A 14,757-nucleotide genomic window follows, 5' to 3' on the forward strand; every position below is an offset into this window, starting at 1 on the left:
GACAGCTGGACTGAGCCTCATCTGGAAGTGATTTATGTGATCCACACACACTACTGACTGCACTCAAATCAGATGTCACCACCAGTGACGACACAGAGGAGCCCCCATGTGCAGCACACATTCATTGTTAAGGCTCAACGTGATATATATGTGGTAGATTTTAGCATATTTCTGTCGTCAGTTTCAAATAAACAAATGATGAACTGAGTATCTAAAAGCAGTCTAAATTGGCATGCTGTTGTTTGTATTCTGTAAAACTGGCAATTATAGTCAGAAAACAATGCATTACACTTGGAGGAGTATAGTCATTTCTGTTTTAAGCATTAAAAATGTAACATAAAAGTCTTGTCTGTGTGTGTTAAAAAGTGTGTATGCTTTATGTGAATATGATGTATACAGGTTCCAACAATACTACAAAACAAAGATAGTCAGCATCCAATTAATTAAGCTTGTTAGTCTATCTGCGGTGTGTGGGTTGCCCTCCACTGGCATTGTTTGATGTTGGAAGAGAGGATGATTTATATCTGAAGGAATTGCTGGTGGAAAAATCTATGAGTCCTACTTGAATTGTTTCCAGAGGGACAAATAAAGTTCTTTGATTTGATGATTTATAAACCTTACACTCTCATTTCCACAGTGTATCACACATCTAGCACTATAAAATACATACACTGTTAAATAATGACATGGTGCACAAGCCATGGATGATGGGACCGAAAAATGATTTTAAATAATCTGTTATTTAAAAAAATTAGACACCACAGACATCGTAAGTGATGTTTAATGTAACATGTGTCGCCTTTTGCAGAGAAAAATAAGACTGCATCTTAATTCCCACAATACAGACTCCTATACACTGGCTGATTCATTTGACTTAAATATGTTAAGGACTTACATTCTGTGCAATCTTCACATTTATGAGTGTTAAAAAAATTCTCACTGTTACTGGAGAATTAGCTTGTTATTTTGTGACACACATAAATACAATACATTTCAGGTATAGTAGAGGTAATATTAAACAGACAACAATAAGACATTAAGTGAATCATAATTATGTACAGATCAGAGTTGCATTCACAAGGACAGAATTTCTGTTACCTTTCTTGCAAAACACTCAACCTAAATCTTCATTTTTCTGTCTATGTTAAATTACGTAGAACAAAGTTGCAGTGTTTATTCCTAAACATTATCTCTTTTCTGCTACCTCCTCCCCCTCAATGTGAGTGTTCTGATGGGCCTTTAGGGCACTTTCCCTTCCAAAGCCCTTCCCACAGGTAGGGCAGGTGTATTCAGAGCTGTGTGCCATAGCAATATGTGCTGTGAGCTGCTCAGGTTCAGCATAACTCTCTTCACACTGTGAGCATGAGTGAGCCTTTTGAGGGGTGGCCCCATGCATTTCCTTCTTGTGTGCTCGCAGGGCTGCAACAGAAGTGAATGTGAGATCACAGTTTGCTTCAGAACAAGGGATCTTGAGCTCAGTTGAGGACGAGCCCTCTGTTGGAGAGTCACTGCATCCCTCTGCCTCCTCTTCTAGTTTAATCTTCTTGCCATCATCTATCCCACCCTGAGCTGCGTTCTTCGGTTTACGGCCTCTTTTTTTGCCACCCGCCTTGACATTACAGTTTAGATCATTAGCAAACCTCTCCTGGTGCTGCAGGAGTTCTTCTTCTGTCTGGAAACCACAGCTACATTTGCAGCACTGGTAAGTGTTGATGTCTTCAGCCTCTGCTTGGTTCTGGGAGTGTGCGACAATGCGATGGGTTCGAAGTCGTGAGGGACTAGGAAAAAAAGCACCACAGTCCCTGCAAGGACACCGTCGCTCCACACACTCATGTCGTCTGTGTTTGTTCAGCTGCAAAATATGCAACACGAATTATTGACAGTTAAAGAAATGCAGTGTATTAAACACCAAAAAGCCTGATGTGTCCTCACCTCAGTAAATGTATAGAAGCTCTTACGGCAATAAGGGCAACGGAAAGACTTCTCCTCTGTGTTGTGGGATATCTGGTGTTGGGTGAGCTCCTCTGAGAAGGAGAAGGACTTGTCACACTTGTAGCAAGTAAAGACTGTATTAGTCTGCAAAATACAGAAATGGAAAGATAGTTACAATTATCCAAATGCAAGACATCTTAATATTATAACTCCTTTTTTCCTTACTTGCTGCAGCTGCTGTTTGTACTGGTCTCGATGACTCTTCCTCATGTGTCTTTCCTTTGCTTTGGGGTCACTAAAGGTGATGAAGCACTGAAAGCACTGCACGCTCTCATGGTGATCTGCATCACAGTGATGAGATGATTTGAGCAGACTGTTGTAACTGCACAGTAATTCACAGTATCACTTCATTACTGAATTATGAACAGAAATGTTAGCTTACAGGACTGTATTGGACGGACCACAGGCTCAGACTTGATCTCAGGCGATGCGGACTTCATGTCATTTCCAACAACAACTTGCTCTATCTTCAGCATTTCCATTCTTGACGTGTTGTCTCACCTTTGTATTAAAAAGACACACTGTCATCATCGTCTTCGTCACAATGTCAACATTATGATATGCTAACCCGAACAGAAACAAACGGCGTAAAAAGGACGGTGAAGCTTCGTTTAAATCATTAAAGACAAGAGGAGTTGGGACTATTTATGACAGTCTGATCATGCAATAAATACAAAACAATATCTAACATAGGGCCTGAGCTAGCAGGATGGAGGGTGACGGGAGAATGGTTGCAAATGCAAAGCTGCGAATAAAAGCGATTCATCGCTCCTTGGATATTTTATTTAAATTATTTATCTGTTGTCGTCTTGTTCTTTTCTTGTGTTTGTAGCTACATCCCTCGGAAATTGGTGTCCACGCCGGTAATTAAGATAAATAGTGACTCCATGCTTTGTAAACAATTCAAAAATAAATTCTTACCGTTCAACATCCACTGAAGCCGCGAAGAAAAGAAAATGCCTACATCACGTGACAGGGGGCAAACTTTTATCGCGAGAATTTGCAACAAACGGACCGTACCACTGCATTGTTTATTTTATTCAACTCAAGCACCGCCACACGCTGTACAGGAGCTCATTGATGCCGAGAGACGCAGATCTGGGAGGAGGAGATCTCTCCCCAGTTCGCCAGCCGCGCCGCCGGTGTTGTGCCAAAAAGTGATCCGTCTGCCAAAAAGTGATTTCCGTCGCGGGAGCGCGCACAGCGCCTTAAAGCTGCATTGCAGAGTGTCTGTAGCTTGCGCCACGGCAGTTTTGGTCTCATCCATACTGTTGCAGCACATACATACTCGTAACTTCATGTCTACGGTTTATAGCAGATGAGTTACTTTGTAAAATGGTAAAGTTTGTGGAATGGAAATGGTCACAACATTCTCCAGGAATGGTTGCAGTTTGTCGTGCTCGTATGCTTTTGTTTGTAGGATTTCTGAGGCTGCTGTGTCAAATAAAATTTTTAATATTTTGCAGCAAAAGTCTTTTATTCCACGTCATGTACTTTGTCTTCTCCTCCTTGACCCAGCTCTTTATCAGATGGATTAAACTGCTTTTTTGGGGTGTCATGCACTCGTGGTTTCCTGATGTGAAAACTACTGTCACTTGTGCTCAACAGAAACATTTTGCAGAATAGTAGTAATAGTTCCCTCCACCTAGTGGCAAATAATGGCAACTATAACAAGAACAGTAACATGATAACATCCATCCATCATCTGAACCTGCTTTGTCCTGGGGCCCACGGGCCTACCCCAACCAGAGCCTGACCCCAGCTATCTACAGGTGAGAGGTGGGGTACACCCTGGACAGGTCACCAATCCATCATTTTGGTCGCAAAAAAAAAAAAAATTTTTAGAGTAATGTAACAGCAGCCTTTAACTTCATAGTTCAATAGGTTTTAGTGCATCTGTATAAGCAAGAATGGTACAGTTTTCAATATATTGGCATCTTTGTGGTGCTCCAGTTTGAAAAAACATATTTGAAAAAACAAGTCAAAAGAGACTAAAACTAAAGTATCATAGAACTTTATTGGTAATTTCCACTTACAAGGCAGCCATCAACACAAAACTTGATGATGAGGTGATAAGACGGCACGTTATTTTTTCGTTTTAAATAATTTGTGAAAGACACAAGGAGAGGGTTAAGGGCATATGAGGCAGAAAAAATTAGTTCAAGGAAAGTTGAAGGAGCTATTTATGCCCTAGCCTGCTGTTGCTGCTGGTACTCAGCAATTCGGCTTTCCATCACAGGCCTGAAGTGTCTGATCAGTCCCTGATAACAAAGACAGAACAGAAATAAATGAGTTATCTGGATTTGACAGAAAAGAAGCTTTGCAATTATTAAATGCACACCAGAGTTATGCACTTACCTGCACAGGCCATGCTGCACCATCACCTAGGGCACAGATAGTATGTCCTTCAATTTGCTTACTCAGCTCCCAAATCATGTCGATCTCTGCTGGTCGTGCATCACCACGGACAAAACGCCACATCATCTTATTCATCCAGTCCACACCTGTAGGAACAAACAAAGAAGGAAACAATTACCAGAAAATTCTTCATTAAATGTGAAATATTAGTCACTGAAGCAGTAGTTACCTTCTCTGCATGGTGTGCACTGGCCACAACTCTCATGCTTGTAGAACTCAATCAGGCGGGCAATGGCTCTGATGATGTCAGTCTGCCAAAACAACCAATCCAAAGAATGTTGACAGATGTTTGCGGCTTCCTTTAAGCATGATGCTACAAAGAAGATAAACTCACAGATTTGTCCATGACGATAAGAGCAGCTGTTCCCAGCCCAGTCTGAGCCTGAATGAGGCCATCAAAGTCCATCAGCACCTCTTCACACACTTTCTTGGGAATAAGAGGTGTCGAGGAGCCACCAGGGATTACAGCCAACAGGTTATCCCAACCACCACGCACTCCACCTACACACCAGACAGATGTTCATTTCAATTAAAAAAAAAACAAACAAACTCCGCACTCACAGGCTGTGCTTCCATTAAGCTATCTTAATCTTTTCAATCCATGACCCCCCCCCCCCCCCCCTTAGTGCAGGAAAACACAGCCAGATGTATTTTAGGTGTACACTCATCCACAGTGACATTTCATTAATTCATAATTTTTTTGTGATAACAGAATCACATCCACTTAAAGACCCATGTTTTAATTATCATCTCAATCATGTATACACTTGTGTAATTCATACCAGCATGTCTCTCTATGAGGTCTTTCAGAGGAACAGACATCTCCTCCTCTACGGTGCAGGGGTGGTTAACATGGCCAGAGATGTTGAAGAGCTTTGTGCCGGAGTTTCTTTCTCTGCCAAAGCTAACAAACCATGTGCCTCCACGTCGACAGATGGTGGGTGCCACAGATACTGTCTCCACGTTGGCAACAGTTGTTGGGCAACCAAACACACCTTGAGACAGCAGAGGGAGTGATATGTTCAGAAAATGACATGTAGGGAAAATGTGGAAATGCAGTGATACATGTTAACACCCATGTTTTTTTTTTTTTGCAACTCACCAACATCAGCAGGGAAGGGAGGCTTCAAGCGGGGCTTTCCCTGCTTTCCCTCCAGGGACTCAATCAGAGCAGTCTCCTCTCCGCAGATGTACGCTCCAGCACCACGCATCACAAACACATCAAAGTCAAAGCCAGAGCCACAGGCGTTTTTTCCAATCAGCCCAGCATTGTAGGCCTCATTGATAGCCACCTAAGGTCCATTAGAGAAAGAATGCAAATTAACCTAGATGAATTACACAGCCTAGACTGAAGCTGAGAAAGATAATTAGTTTCAGCATATTAAAGAATTAATATAAGTGGTTTTTCATTAAGAAAAAGTGTTTTTCTGGTTCCGTTCACCATAAATTCAACATCTGTGGGAAGCATATAATCATTTTACAATGAGTTGTCATTCTCACTGCTTTTTCACCTGCAGGTTAGACGATTCATTGTAGAACTCTCCTCTGATGTAGATATAAGCTGCGCGAGCCCCCATGGCCCTCCCAGCGACCAGACATCCCTCTACCAGCTTGTGTGGATCGTTCCGCATTATCTCCCTGTCCTTACAGGTGCCCGGCTCTCCCTCGTCAGCATTCACCACCAAATACTTTGGCCTAAAATAAGAAAATTAGAGGTAAGCCAAGGCATGAAGTTATTATTATCTGTGAGGTGCGACAGTCAATATTATTACATTATTTTTGTATCTGCAAACTTACGGTAAGCCTTAATGATGAAATCAGAAAGTCAAACAAAGACAGACTAAGTGTGTGTCTTATCACTGACCTGCCATCACTAGGCTTGTTCATAAAACTCCACTTCATGCCAGTGGGGAAACCAGCTCCACCTCGCCCACGCAGGCCAGAAACCTTGATCTCATTGAGGATCCAGTCGACTCCCTTCAAAAGGATCTCTTTTGTTTTGTACCAGTCGCCACGCTTCAGAGCTCCCTTCAACCTGATGCACAAATGCAAGCAGTTGGCGACTTTTTCGTACCTCCTCCTCCACTCCACCAGAAATGAAATATTGTCAGCAGTCTTACCTCCAGTCATGGCGGCCATAAAGATTCGTGAAAATTCTATCCTCATCTGCCAGGGGTCCAAATGTTGTTTTCTTGGGTGCACTCTGAAAATGTAACGCAAAATATTACTCCTATTGTTGGTTATTCTTTTTTTTTATTTGTATTTGTAAAGAAATTCAGGCCAGGTACCTGTGCTGTGCTGTTGTAACGGGTGATAGCGGTCACGCCGCCTTGACTCACAGCAGCTGGGGCACGAACCACCCCACTCACTACTGCACGAGACAAGGACAACATCGTTCCTACAGCAAAGAAAGAGCATGGCATAATAAGTTAACAATTACAAGCATTAAAAATGCAGCTTTATAAATATTTCTCCCTGCATTAAAATAACAAAATTTTATAAAAAAATCTTGTACAATCTTTAATCTTTTGACAACATCTAACACCGGACAATGTAAATTATGCGTCTTCTTTTAACCAAAGACTTTTTGATGACTGATTTTTCAGAACCTCTATTACAGTATATTTCAAGCTCACCACCAACAACAGTAAAGACCCTCTGAATTCTGTAGATTAGATTAGATTTTATTGTCATTGTAATATTTGCAACAAAACATAACTGCTCTGTGTTGCACAAGATTGCAAAAGATAAACAATTTATTAAATAGCCAGTCTGAGCAAACTCTAAAAGAAGGACTAAAACACACACATGGTGGAAATAAGTCACAATAAATGACAATGGATATTCCACAATGCAATATAAAGTGCATTGCCTGAGTGTTTCATTTTTAATGTACAGGTAGCTGTAGTCAAAACACTGTCCTACAATCCAGCAGTCTGTGTTTTGGCTGATCTGTAGAACCTGGACAGCTGTTCAAAGAGGTTGTGGCCTGGGTGTGCGGAATTCTTTGGGAGGTTAAGTAATATTCATAAATTCACAAGTAAAATATAATAGCATACGTAATGCCATACAGGTCAAAGTGACTTTCAATTCATCCAGTCGATCATGTCAAGTTAATCCATCCTATCATCCAGCAGCATCAAAACAAGAGAAGCAAAACTCGAGTGTCTGATTTGCCCAGAGAAATGTTTACATTTTATCTCAAAACCACAAAGCCATTGTTAATTGCCAATCAGTCGATAACAAAGGCTCATCTGTATGAAACAAATTGAAATGTATAGCTTTAACCGAGATGTTATGTTATGTGATGTTGTTATGTCAAAGTTAGCTAACGAAGGTGAGTGCTAGTAGGATGTTGTCGGTTACCTAAACCATTACACAACACCGGAGGTCACATTTAAGTTCACCGCAGCTGCAAATAAATTAAATAACTGAGAAAAATGACCCCCTTTGCTTCGCATTACAGTGGCTGACCTCCATGTTCATGCAGTTGCTGTTAGCCTAGAGCCTAGCAAAGTTAGCTAGCGGTTAACCTTGTAAGAATAAGAATAAAGCCACGCATTCACCACGTTTCTTAAACATACATTGATAACGTATGAATATAGCTGGTTAATATCGCATGATTTATTAAGAGCAATCACATGCAAGATGTTCTGAAGTAACTGAGCAAAAGTCTTACCCTCTCTATGCGTCCCGAGTTTATGAAATCTAGTCCGACCGGAAGTGAAACGCACAGCCCGGATACAATCAACTGCACCGGTACGACGGCTTTTTTAAAACATCAAATCATTTTTAACAGGGCATTATTAAACGTCGTTGTGGTTTATTTGTTTTTTAAAAACATAGATGGAATATTGTTAGATTGTTTTGCTTAACTACTTTGTTTTTATTTCCGAAAAACAACCTAATTTAATTTAATATGAGACGAGTTCTCGCGAGATAATACGAGACCACACAACAACCATCTGGCTCCTCTGATTAAAACATAAACTGATTAAAACAACATATATTGCGCGACTACATATTGTTTGCAGTTGCAAAATATTATATAATCTCCAGTATGATATAATATAATAAGTGAGAATGTGCTCATGAAGTTACAAATCACATTTTGAAAGCAGGCGCATAGGAAAAAATCTGTTTTATATTATGCTTCAAGGGTAGAAACACATTTGCATCATGTGTATACACATAAATGTACCTTTTTAAAGCACACTGTATTATGTAATATTAACATTAGTATTCCAAAAACCACCTGTTCATAATTTAGTCTGCCAAAAAAAATCAGTTACAGTATAGAAATAAAATTCTACATTATACTTCACAATCTGAGTCAACCTAGTGAATGTTTATTTTCATATGAAAAAAAGCTAATTCATGTACACGAAACGTTTTTTCTGCAGCTGTTGAGTGTCCCTCGATTAAACTCCAAATATCAGAGTTGCAAAAATGTAGGAATTTTAATGGTGATGTGCAGCTGTGCGCACACTGTGTGTCTACAGTTAGAGTTATTACATCACTGCAGCTTATCTTCTGCGAGCATAGTATTAAACCCTCACTTGATGCAACCTACAGACCTGTGTGATCATATAAATCAAGAGCTACACAAAGCTGCATGATATATCGCCAGCTGGTGCTCCCTGTATGCATTTCATGTCCTTTATATGATTAATGTGATGGAAAAATTAACTGAAAGCACAATATCTCCAACCAGTAGCAGCAATAATATGTCAATAAATTAAATCTGGGGTTCTGTCACTGAGCACTATAGTCAACAGCAATCTGTAGAATGTACATAGATTCGAATGTTATGTTGAGTTCAGGCAAAAAATAAATACATAAATAAATACAGAATGACAAATATGCTTCATAATTCTGGCTGGAGTCTCTCTCTGTTGGTGCTGAAGAAGTCAATCCTGCGGAGGCTGATAACTGGGTCTGCGTGCAACCCGGCCCAGTCGGTCCACAGCCACGCTCTCGAAGGCTTGCCTCATCAGAGGATGCTCCTCTAGGACCTCATTAAAACTGTCCACACTTAGGGAGTAGAGACGACAGTAGGTTTCAGCCATTACACTAGCTGTTCGTCTTCCCTGGGTGAGCAGGCAGATCTCTGAAGGAAGAGTCAGATTAATGATTAAAAGGGTGGTTTAATGTCAAGGAAAATACTGTGATGCGATTTTTTTTTATTTAAGGAGATGGATACCATTCTTGTATATCTGTATAATAAATATGAAGCTACCACAATTTGAAAGTCTGAACATACAGTCTAGTTTTGTCCAAACACCTGATGGTATATTCATTTTTTTAAAGAGGCAAATTCCTCTTCTGGTTGACTGACATGCTGAATTGTGAGAAAAGGTTTTGAATTTCTAGGGTACCTTTTGACAAATATCAGATTTACCCCCAAAATATGCTCCATCGCTGAGTTTCACCTCCTTACTGCCACGCGGGATGACAGTGACGCTGCCATGCTGGACGAAGTACATTTTCCGACCCAGTGTTCCTTCTCGTATAATCAAGTCTCCGGGTTGGAAGACTTCGAAGCGCAGTTTGGTCAGGATCACTGTCACAAAGTGAGGGTCAGTGTTGGCAAACAATGGCATGTTGGCTACCAGTCCTCGGCAGTTATAGCTGACAATCTCCTGCATGGTGGGAAGATAGAAAAGTCAGAGGAATGATCATTACAGTGAATGTAAATACAGTTTATTAATCAGCATAAACTGGCGCCAAGGAATTGTATGTCATGTAGAAGAGAAAACAGTAAGTCAAAGATTGGATGAAAAACACACCTCTTTGAGTGGATCACTGAGTTCTCCAAGGATGCTGTCCTCATCAAACATCTTGCCTTGGAATCGCTGCTCATAATAATCATGGATCCTTTGCCTTACATCAGCTGGTAGTTTATGGAATGACATGTACTGCTCCACTTGCTTATACTGGAAACATTTGCACAAAACACATTGTGATCTGACCTTCATGAGGAGACAGTAGACATCCTGCAGGACTGATGTCACAATTGGTCACATGTTCTACCATGTGTTTGTGGAATTATTCCTAAGCACAACAATTATGTATTCTATTTGTAATTGTTAGGCTTTTTTTAAGTGGATTACAAACTCATTTGCAATGGGCATTAGCAAACAGTGATTCAAAACAAAGGTGCCGCCATTTGTCTATCATCCGCTCTGCTTTATCTTGTGAAAATCCCCTGGAAGGGTCACAGTAAGGCCGCAAAATCCATTAGATAATACACATATTCTCTAGGCATTTGGCACAAATTCAATGAAAAAAAAACAAAGTAAGTAGGCAAGCCTGTGATATAAAACATGGCTGTGTTATTAAAACCTTAAAGCCAGAATCACACAAGCAGCCTCGTGAGGCTCCTGGGACATATTGTCCAAAAAATAATTGAAGCTGTAGGTCAAAGGCTTTAGTTTGTTAGGAGTTCTGAGCTGATATGATTACCTTCTCTTGATACTGCCGATGTGATGCATCCAAGGACTGAACCAGGTTGGTTGCGTGCCCGAGGAACATGGCATAGCAGGTGGCCCCTATAACCATGCTGGTCATGGTGAGCCAAACATCACTCATCCCCTCTGGAGGATGGGCACCGTATCCTATGCACAACATGTGACTCATGGCCATAAACAGGGCATAGGAGTACTGAATGTGCCAGGTGGAATTCTGGGTGGGGAACACACAGTAATGTATGTGGTAGATGGTGAACCATTCTCTGAAATACCATTTTTAAAATATTTCATTGTACTCACCACCATATTGTTTTTGGACACCCAGCAGTCTGGAGGGAATTCTTGCAGCATGGGTACCATGAAGGTCATGCAGCCATCCCAGTGGCACAGCAGCAGCATCATACCGATCAAGTTGACTATACGCACCACAGCACTGGCCAGATCATAAGTCATGTGAAAGATCTGACAGAGAAAAACGTTACATGGAGGAAGACAATTAATGCAACCATACTGGGTTTGTAAGCACATGCTCTGTTCTGTCCTCTGCTTTTACCTCTTCCCACTGATGAATGTACCGGATGAGGCGAGACAGTCGCAGAAGACGCAGCAGGCTGAGGATTTTGGTGAACCGGACTATGCGCAGAGCACGAGCTGTTCGGTACACATCAGACGACTCATGGCGGGACTCCAGGTCCACGATGAGAAAGAAATAGTCGACAGGGATGGAGGAGACAAAGTCTACCAGGAACCAGGTGCGGAGGTAATGCATGCGGATCTCTTTGGGGTCCAGAATAATGTGGCTGTCCTCTCCCAAGATGCCCGTGCGGAAGTTGAAAACCAGGTCCATGAGGAAAAGTGTGTCAGACAGAACATTGAAGGTGATCCAAGGAGTGGTGTTCTGGTCCTCAAAGAAGGTGATACCCCAGGGCAAAATGACCAGATTGCTCATCATCAACATGAGCATCACAACATCCCAGTAAAACCTGGACAAGACAGGAGGGTCAAAATTAAAGTTCCCATGAAAACAAACTGAATGTTTTTGCTGGGTTGACAATACATTTTTCAGAACGACAATGAAGATACTTCTGAACATTATTTGTTAGAAATACATTTACAATATCAAAAAATGTGCAAAAAGGGAGAGGGTTTGACTATTTTTTAACGATAATTCACATTTTTCTATGATTTTCTGCTACTACTTATTGCTTTTTTTATGCATTTTGATTAAACAGAAAATGTCAGTGGAGTCTAGCAGCTGTCAAGATGGCAGTATAGTCCACAACAGTTCTCATTGCATGTTAGTACTACTAAACTGTGAGTGTCGGCTTCCATCTACTGTGGATAATCGGCTTAGTACCGCAAACACCTACCCTTAAAAATGCAAAACACAAACAGGCAGATTTGTAGTTACAGTTTGTGTGTGTTTACAGCATGCATACTTTCCTCCCGAAGCAGACAGACATGTTAATGCATGCTTATGAGCTCCTCCTGCTCAAGGTTTCTTCCTGCCACTGTTGCTCTTAAGGGGGCTCAGGCCCTGGGTTTCTGTAAAGCGCCTTGCATTGAATCCAACCACGAGGTCAGAGAACAGAGAACGAGCCATTTCAAAATGACCTCTTATCCTCACAACAGCTTCTGTCACGAGAGGAACCCCTGTCATTAAAAATGAATGGGGGTTGACTCATCAAGCCTAACAGACTATCAAAGAAGCGAACAAAGTCAAGAAAGTGTCACTGCCATTAGAAATAAGCAGCCTGAGATGTGTGGTTGACCTTTTCTCTGTACAGAGTTGCACTCATCACGGTCTACATGTCATACATGTTCCATTTCCCCATAGATCTCCAATGTCCTGTTATACAGCATGAGTACATGGTTTGGATTACCTTAGAGATTGTTTCCATCAAGTGTCAATCACAATGGGTCTTTCAGACACTCTTTCATTACAGAGGCACAGTAAGAGAATATGACCCAGACTATTTTTGATCACCGTCACCATCCAGTGGGTGCAACATGAACCCTGTGAGAAAACTACCTTCTGCTTAAGCCAGTCAGTGCAGAGACACGGAACGGGTTGACAGGTTTTTTATTGTGATTTACGTTTATCCCTCCATCAATCTTTTGCATCCATGTCCTCTCTGTCTACACGGTGGTTTACAGGACTGCTCATCATCACTTCTCATGTTGCAGCAGATTAGTGCCTGATTGCTGGCATGCAGGCTCTGAAATGTATTCGCTGAAATGAGCCACGTGCATGAAGCTCAATTGTGTGACAGAGCAGAAGCAAAACCATTTAGAACCATGCGGTGGATTTACAAGATGACTAAAATAACTGGTGTTTAGGGAGATATATGAATAGGTTTGGGTAAAATCTAACATCTGGGGCAGGATTTGTCTCTGTGGTAGCTAAAAAAAAAGGTGGAGAAGCTTGTTGCAGATGAGATTATCGCTGAAGACTAACCATGTTCTATTGACTAAAGCTGAATTTTATCACATAAAGTTAATTTAGTATTTTTGCCTTCTTAAGCTAATCAGGCAGTTTTGTCACTGCGTTGCCTTGGTTTTCTATTGTCCTCTGTTTTAACCTGTTCTATTGCCTGTTCTTGCAACATTTCACTGACTACACATCAGCATGCCTGACAGAATGATTCACAGCAACATTTGATGAAATTAATATTAGATCCATAATGCAAAAGAAATCTAGCTACCCCCAAAACTGAACAAAGCTACGCTGCTCCAACTCATCTGCTTTGAAGGGGAACTTTGAACATAAGGTTTAAGAAGAGCAGGCCCTCTGTAATCCCCCCCTCAGCTGTCTGTGTATTATTGCATAATAGAGCAAGATGGGAATTATAGGGATTCTTATGGGCAATAATCCCTGTGCACGGGTTTATCCTCTCTGTCTGGCATAGGCCGGATGTTTAAAAATTGTTTAAATTTGATGGCAGCTATTATTAGTGATCTCACAGACAGATTGCTTGGGCAGTGTATTTAAGATCGCCTTTAGCCCCAAATGCTGTGAGTGATACAACAAATCCTCCAAAAATGAAACCAGTGAAGAGACAGAGAAATTATTGGATGTTTTTTCAGTTGGAAAACACTGAATATGCAGTGCAGGATCAATGAATGACGTTCTCTCCTCCTAAGCAGAGAGAAGGGGAGTCACAAGGGAGTGGAATCATTAATCCAGATGATCTTGTCCTATATACTGTATCACTAATCAAATCCCTTCATCTCCTTATCATGCGAGAGGAACCATGTCATCAGCTGCGGTCTGTCCTTGGTCTGAGCTCTCGGTCACAGCCCGGAACGTAGACTACATGCTTTCAAGGGATGTTAACGGACATGTAGACAATACCAAAACCTTCCTACAAACATGAGGAAGAGGAGAGATGGAAAATCTGAAGATAACCCATCATTACCTGAAGTCACTGTAGGGGTGGATGATCCACACTCCAAAGCTCTTAACCCTCTCCTGCTCAGCAGCAACACCCTTGTGGCTACCAAACATGCGAAGGGAGAACTTGTTGACCCCAGGCTGCAGCATGGACCCAAACTGTTTCTGGAAGTAGGTGGACTGATCCTGTACATTTTCGTCTTCACCTCCTTCACCCTCTGCGTTGGTGTCCAGCATACCATCAGGATCTGCCGTGTAGTCATCATTGTGAGTCTTGACCAGGGAGAGGAGCGTCTTGGTCACATCAGACTTCTTATGTGCTTTCGGGGATGGGGTACCAGGGGGGCTTGACCTCTGAGAACCACTTCTCCACCTGGAGAAACGGAGGCTGCTCCAGCTGCGGTACCTCGGCGTCTCCGGTTTGTGAGCTGGGCTTTCATGGACACCTTTGTGGTCGTCTGCACTCCTCGAGGGGCTGTACAT

At 41.6% G+C, this 14,757-nt stretch overlaps 3 protein-coding genes across 3 annotated transcripts; all 3 read right to left on the reverse strand.

Moving 5' to 3' along the window:
• Positions 1-800: 800 nt before the first annotated feature.
• On the reverse strand, positions 801-3,069 carry LOC114426494 (zinc finger protein 430-like). Its single transcript, XM_028393940.1, has 5 exons — positions 2,914-3,069; positions 2,375-2,493; positions 2,158-2,273; positions 1,933-2,076; positions 801-1,852 (listed from the first exon to the last, which is right to left on the reverse strand). Exons 2-5 carry the CDS (start codon positions 2,472-2,474, stop codon positions 1,187-1,189), a joined length of 1,026 nt encoding a protein of 341 aa, XP_028249741.1. The 5' UTR covers positions 2,475-2,493; positions 2,914-3,069; the 3' UTR covers positions 801-1,186.
• Positions 3,070-3,990: 921 nt separating this feature from the next.
• Positions 3,991-8,139, reverse strand: ndufv1 (NADH:ubiquinone oxidoreductase core subunit V1). Its single transcript, XM_028393926.1, has 11 exons — positions 8,090-8,139; positions 6,699-6,808; positions 6,531-6,613; positions 6,275-6,445; positions 5,922-6,105; positions 5,513-5,702; positions 5,193-5,405; positions 4,745-4,911; positions 4,580-4,661; positions 4,351-4,496; positions 3,991-4,253 (listed from the first exon to the last, which is right to left on the reverse strand). The coding sequence occupies exons 2-11, from the start codon at positions 6,801-6,803 to the stop codon at positions 4,176-4,178; spliced, it is 1,419 nt and encodes a 472-aa protein (XP_028249727.1). The 5' UTR covers positions 6,804-6,808; positions 8,090-8,139; the 3' UTR covers positions 3,991-4,175.
• A 1,181-nt stretch (positions 8,140-9,320) lies between these two features.
• hcn3 (hyperpolarization activated cyclic nucleotide-gated potassium channel 3) lies at positions 9,321-14,757 on the reverse strand. The gene is made up of 7 exons (XM_028399956.1): positions 14,300-14,757; positions 11,407-11,863; positions 11,181-11,342; positions 10,876-11,094; positions 10,200-10,346; positions 9,812-10,052; positions 9,321-9,520 (listed from the first exon to the last, which is right to left on the reverse strand). Exons 1-7 carry the CDS (start codon positions 14,755-14,757, stop codon positions 9,321-9,323), a joined length of 1,884 nt encoding a protein of 627 aa, XP_028255757.1.

Source organism: Parambassis ranga, chromosome 2, assembly GCF_900634625.1.
Source record: "Parambassis ranga chromosome 2, fParRan2.1, whole genome shotgun sequence".
In the NCBI taxonomy this organism is placed as follows: Eukaryota; Metazoa; Chordata; class Actinopteri; family Ambassidae; genus Parambassis; species Parambassis ranga.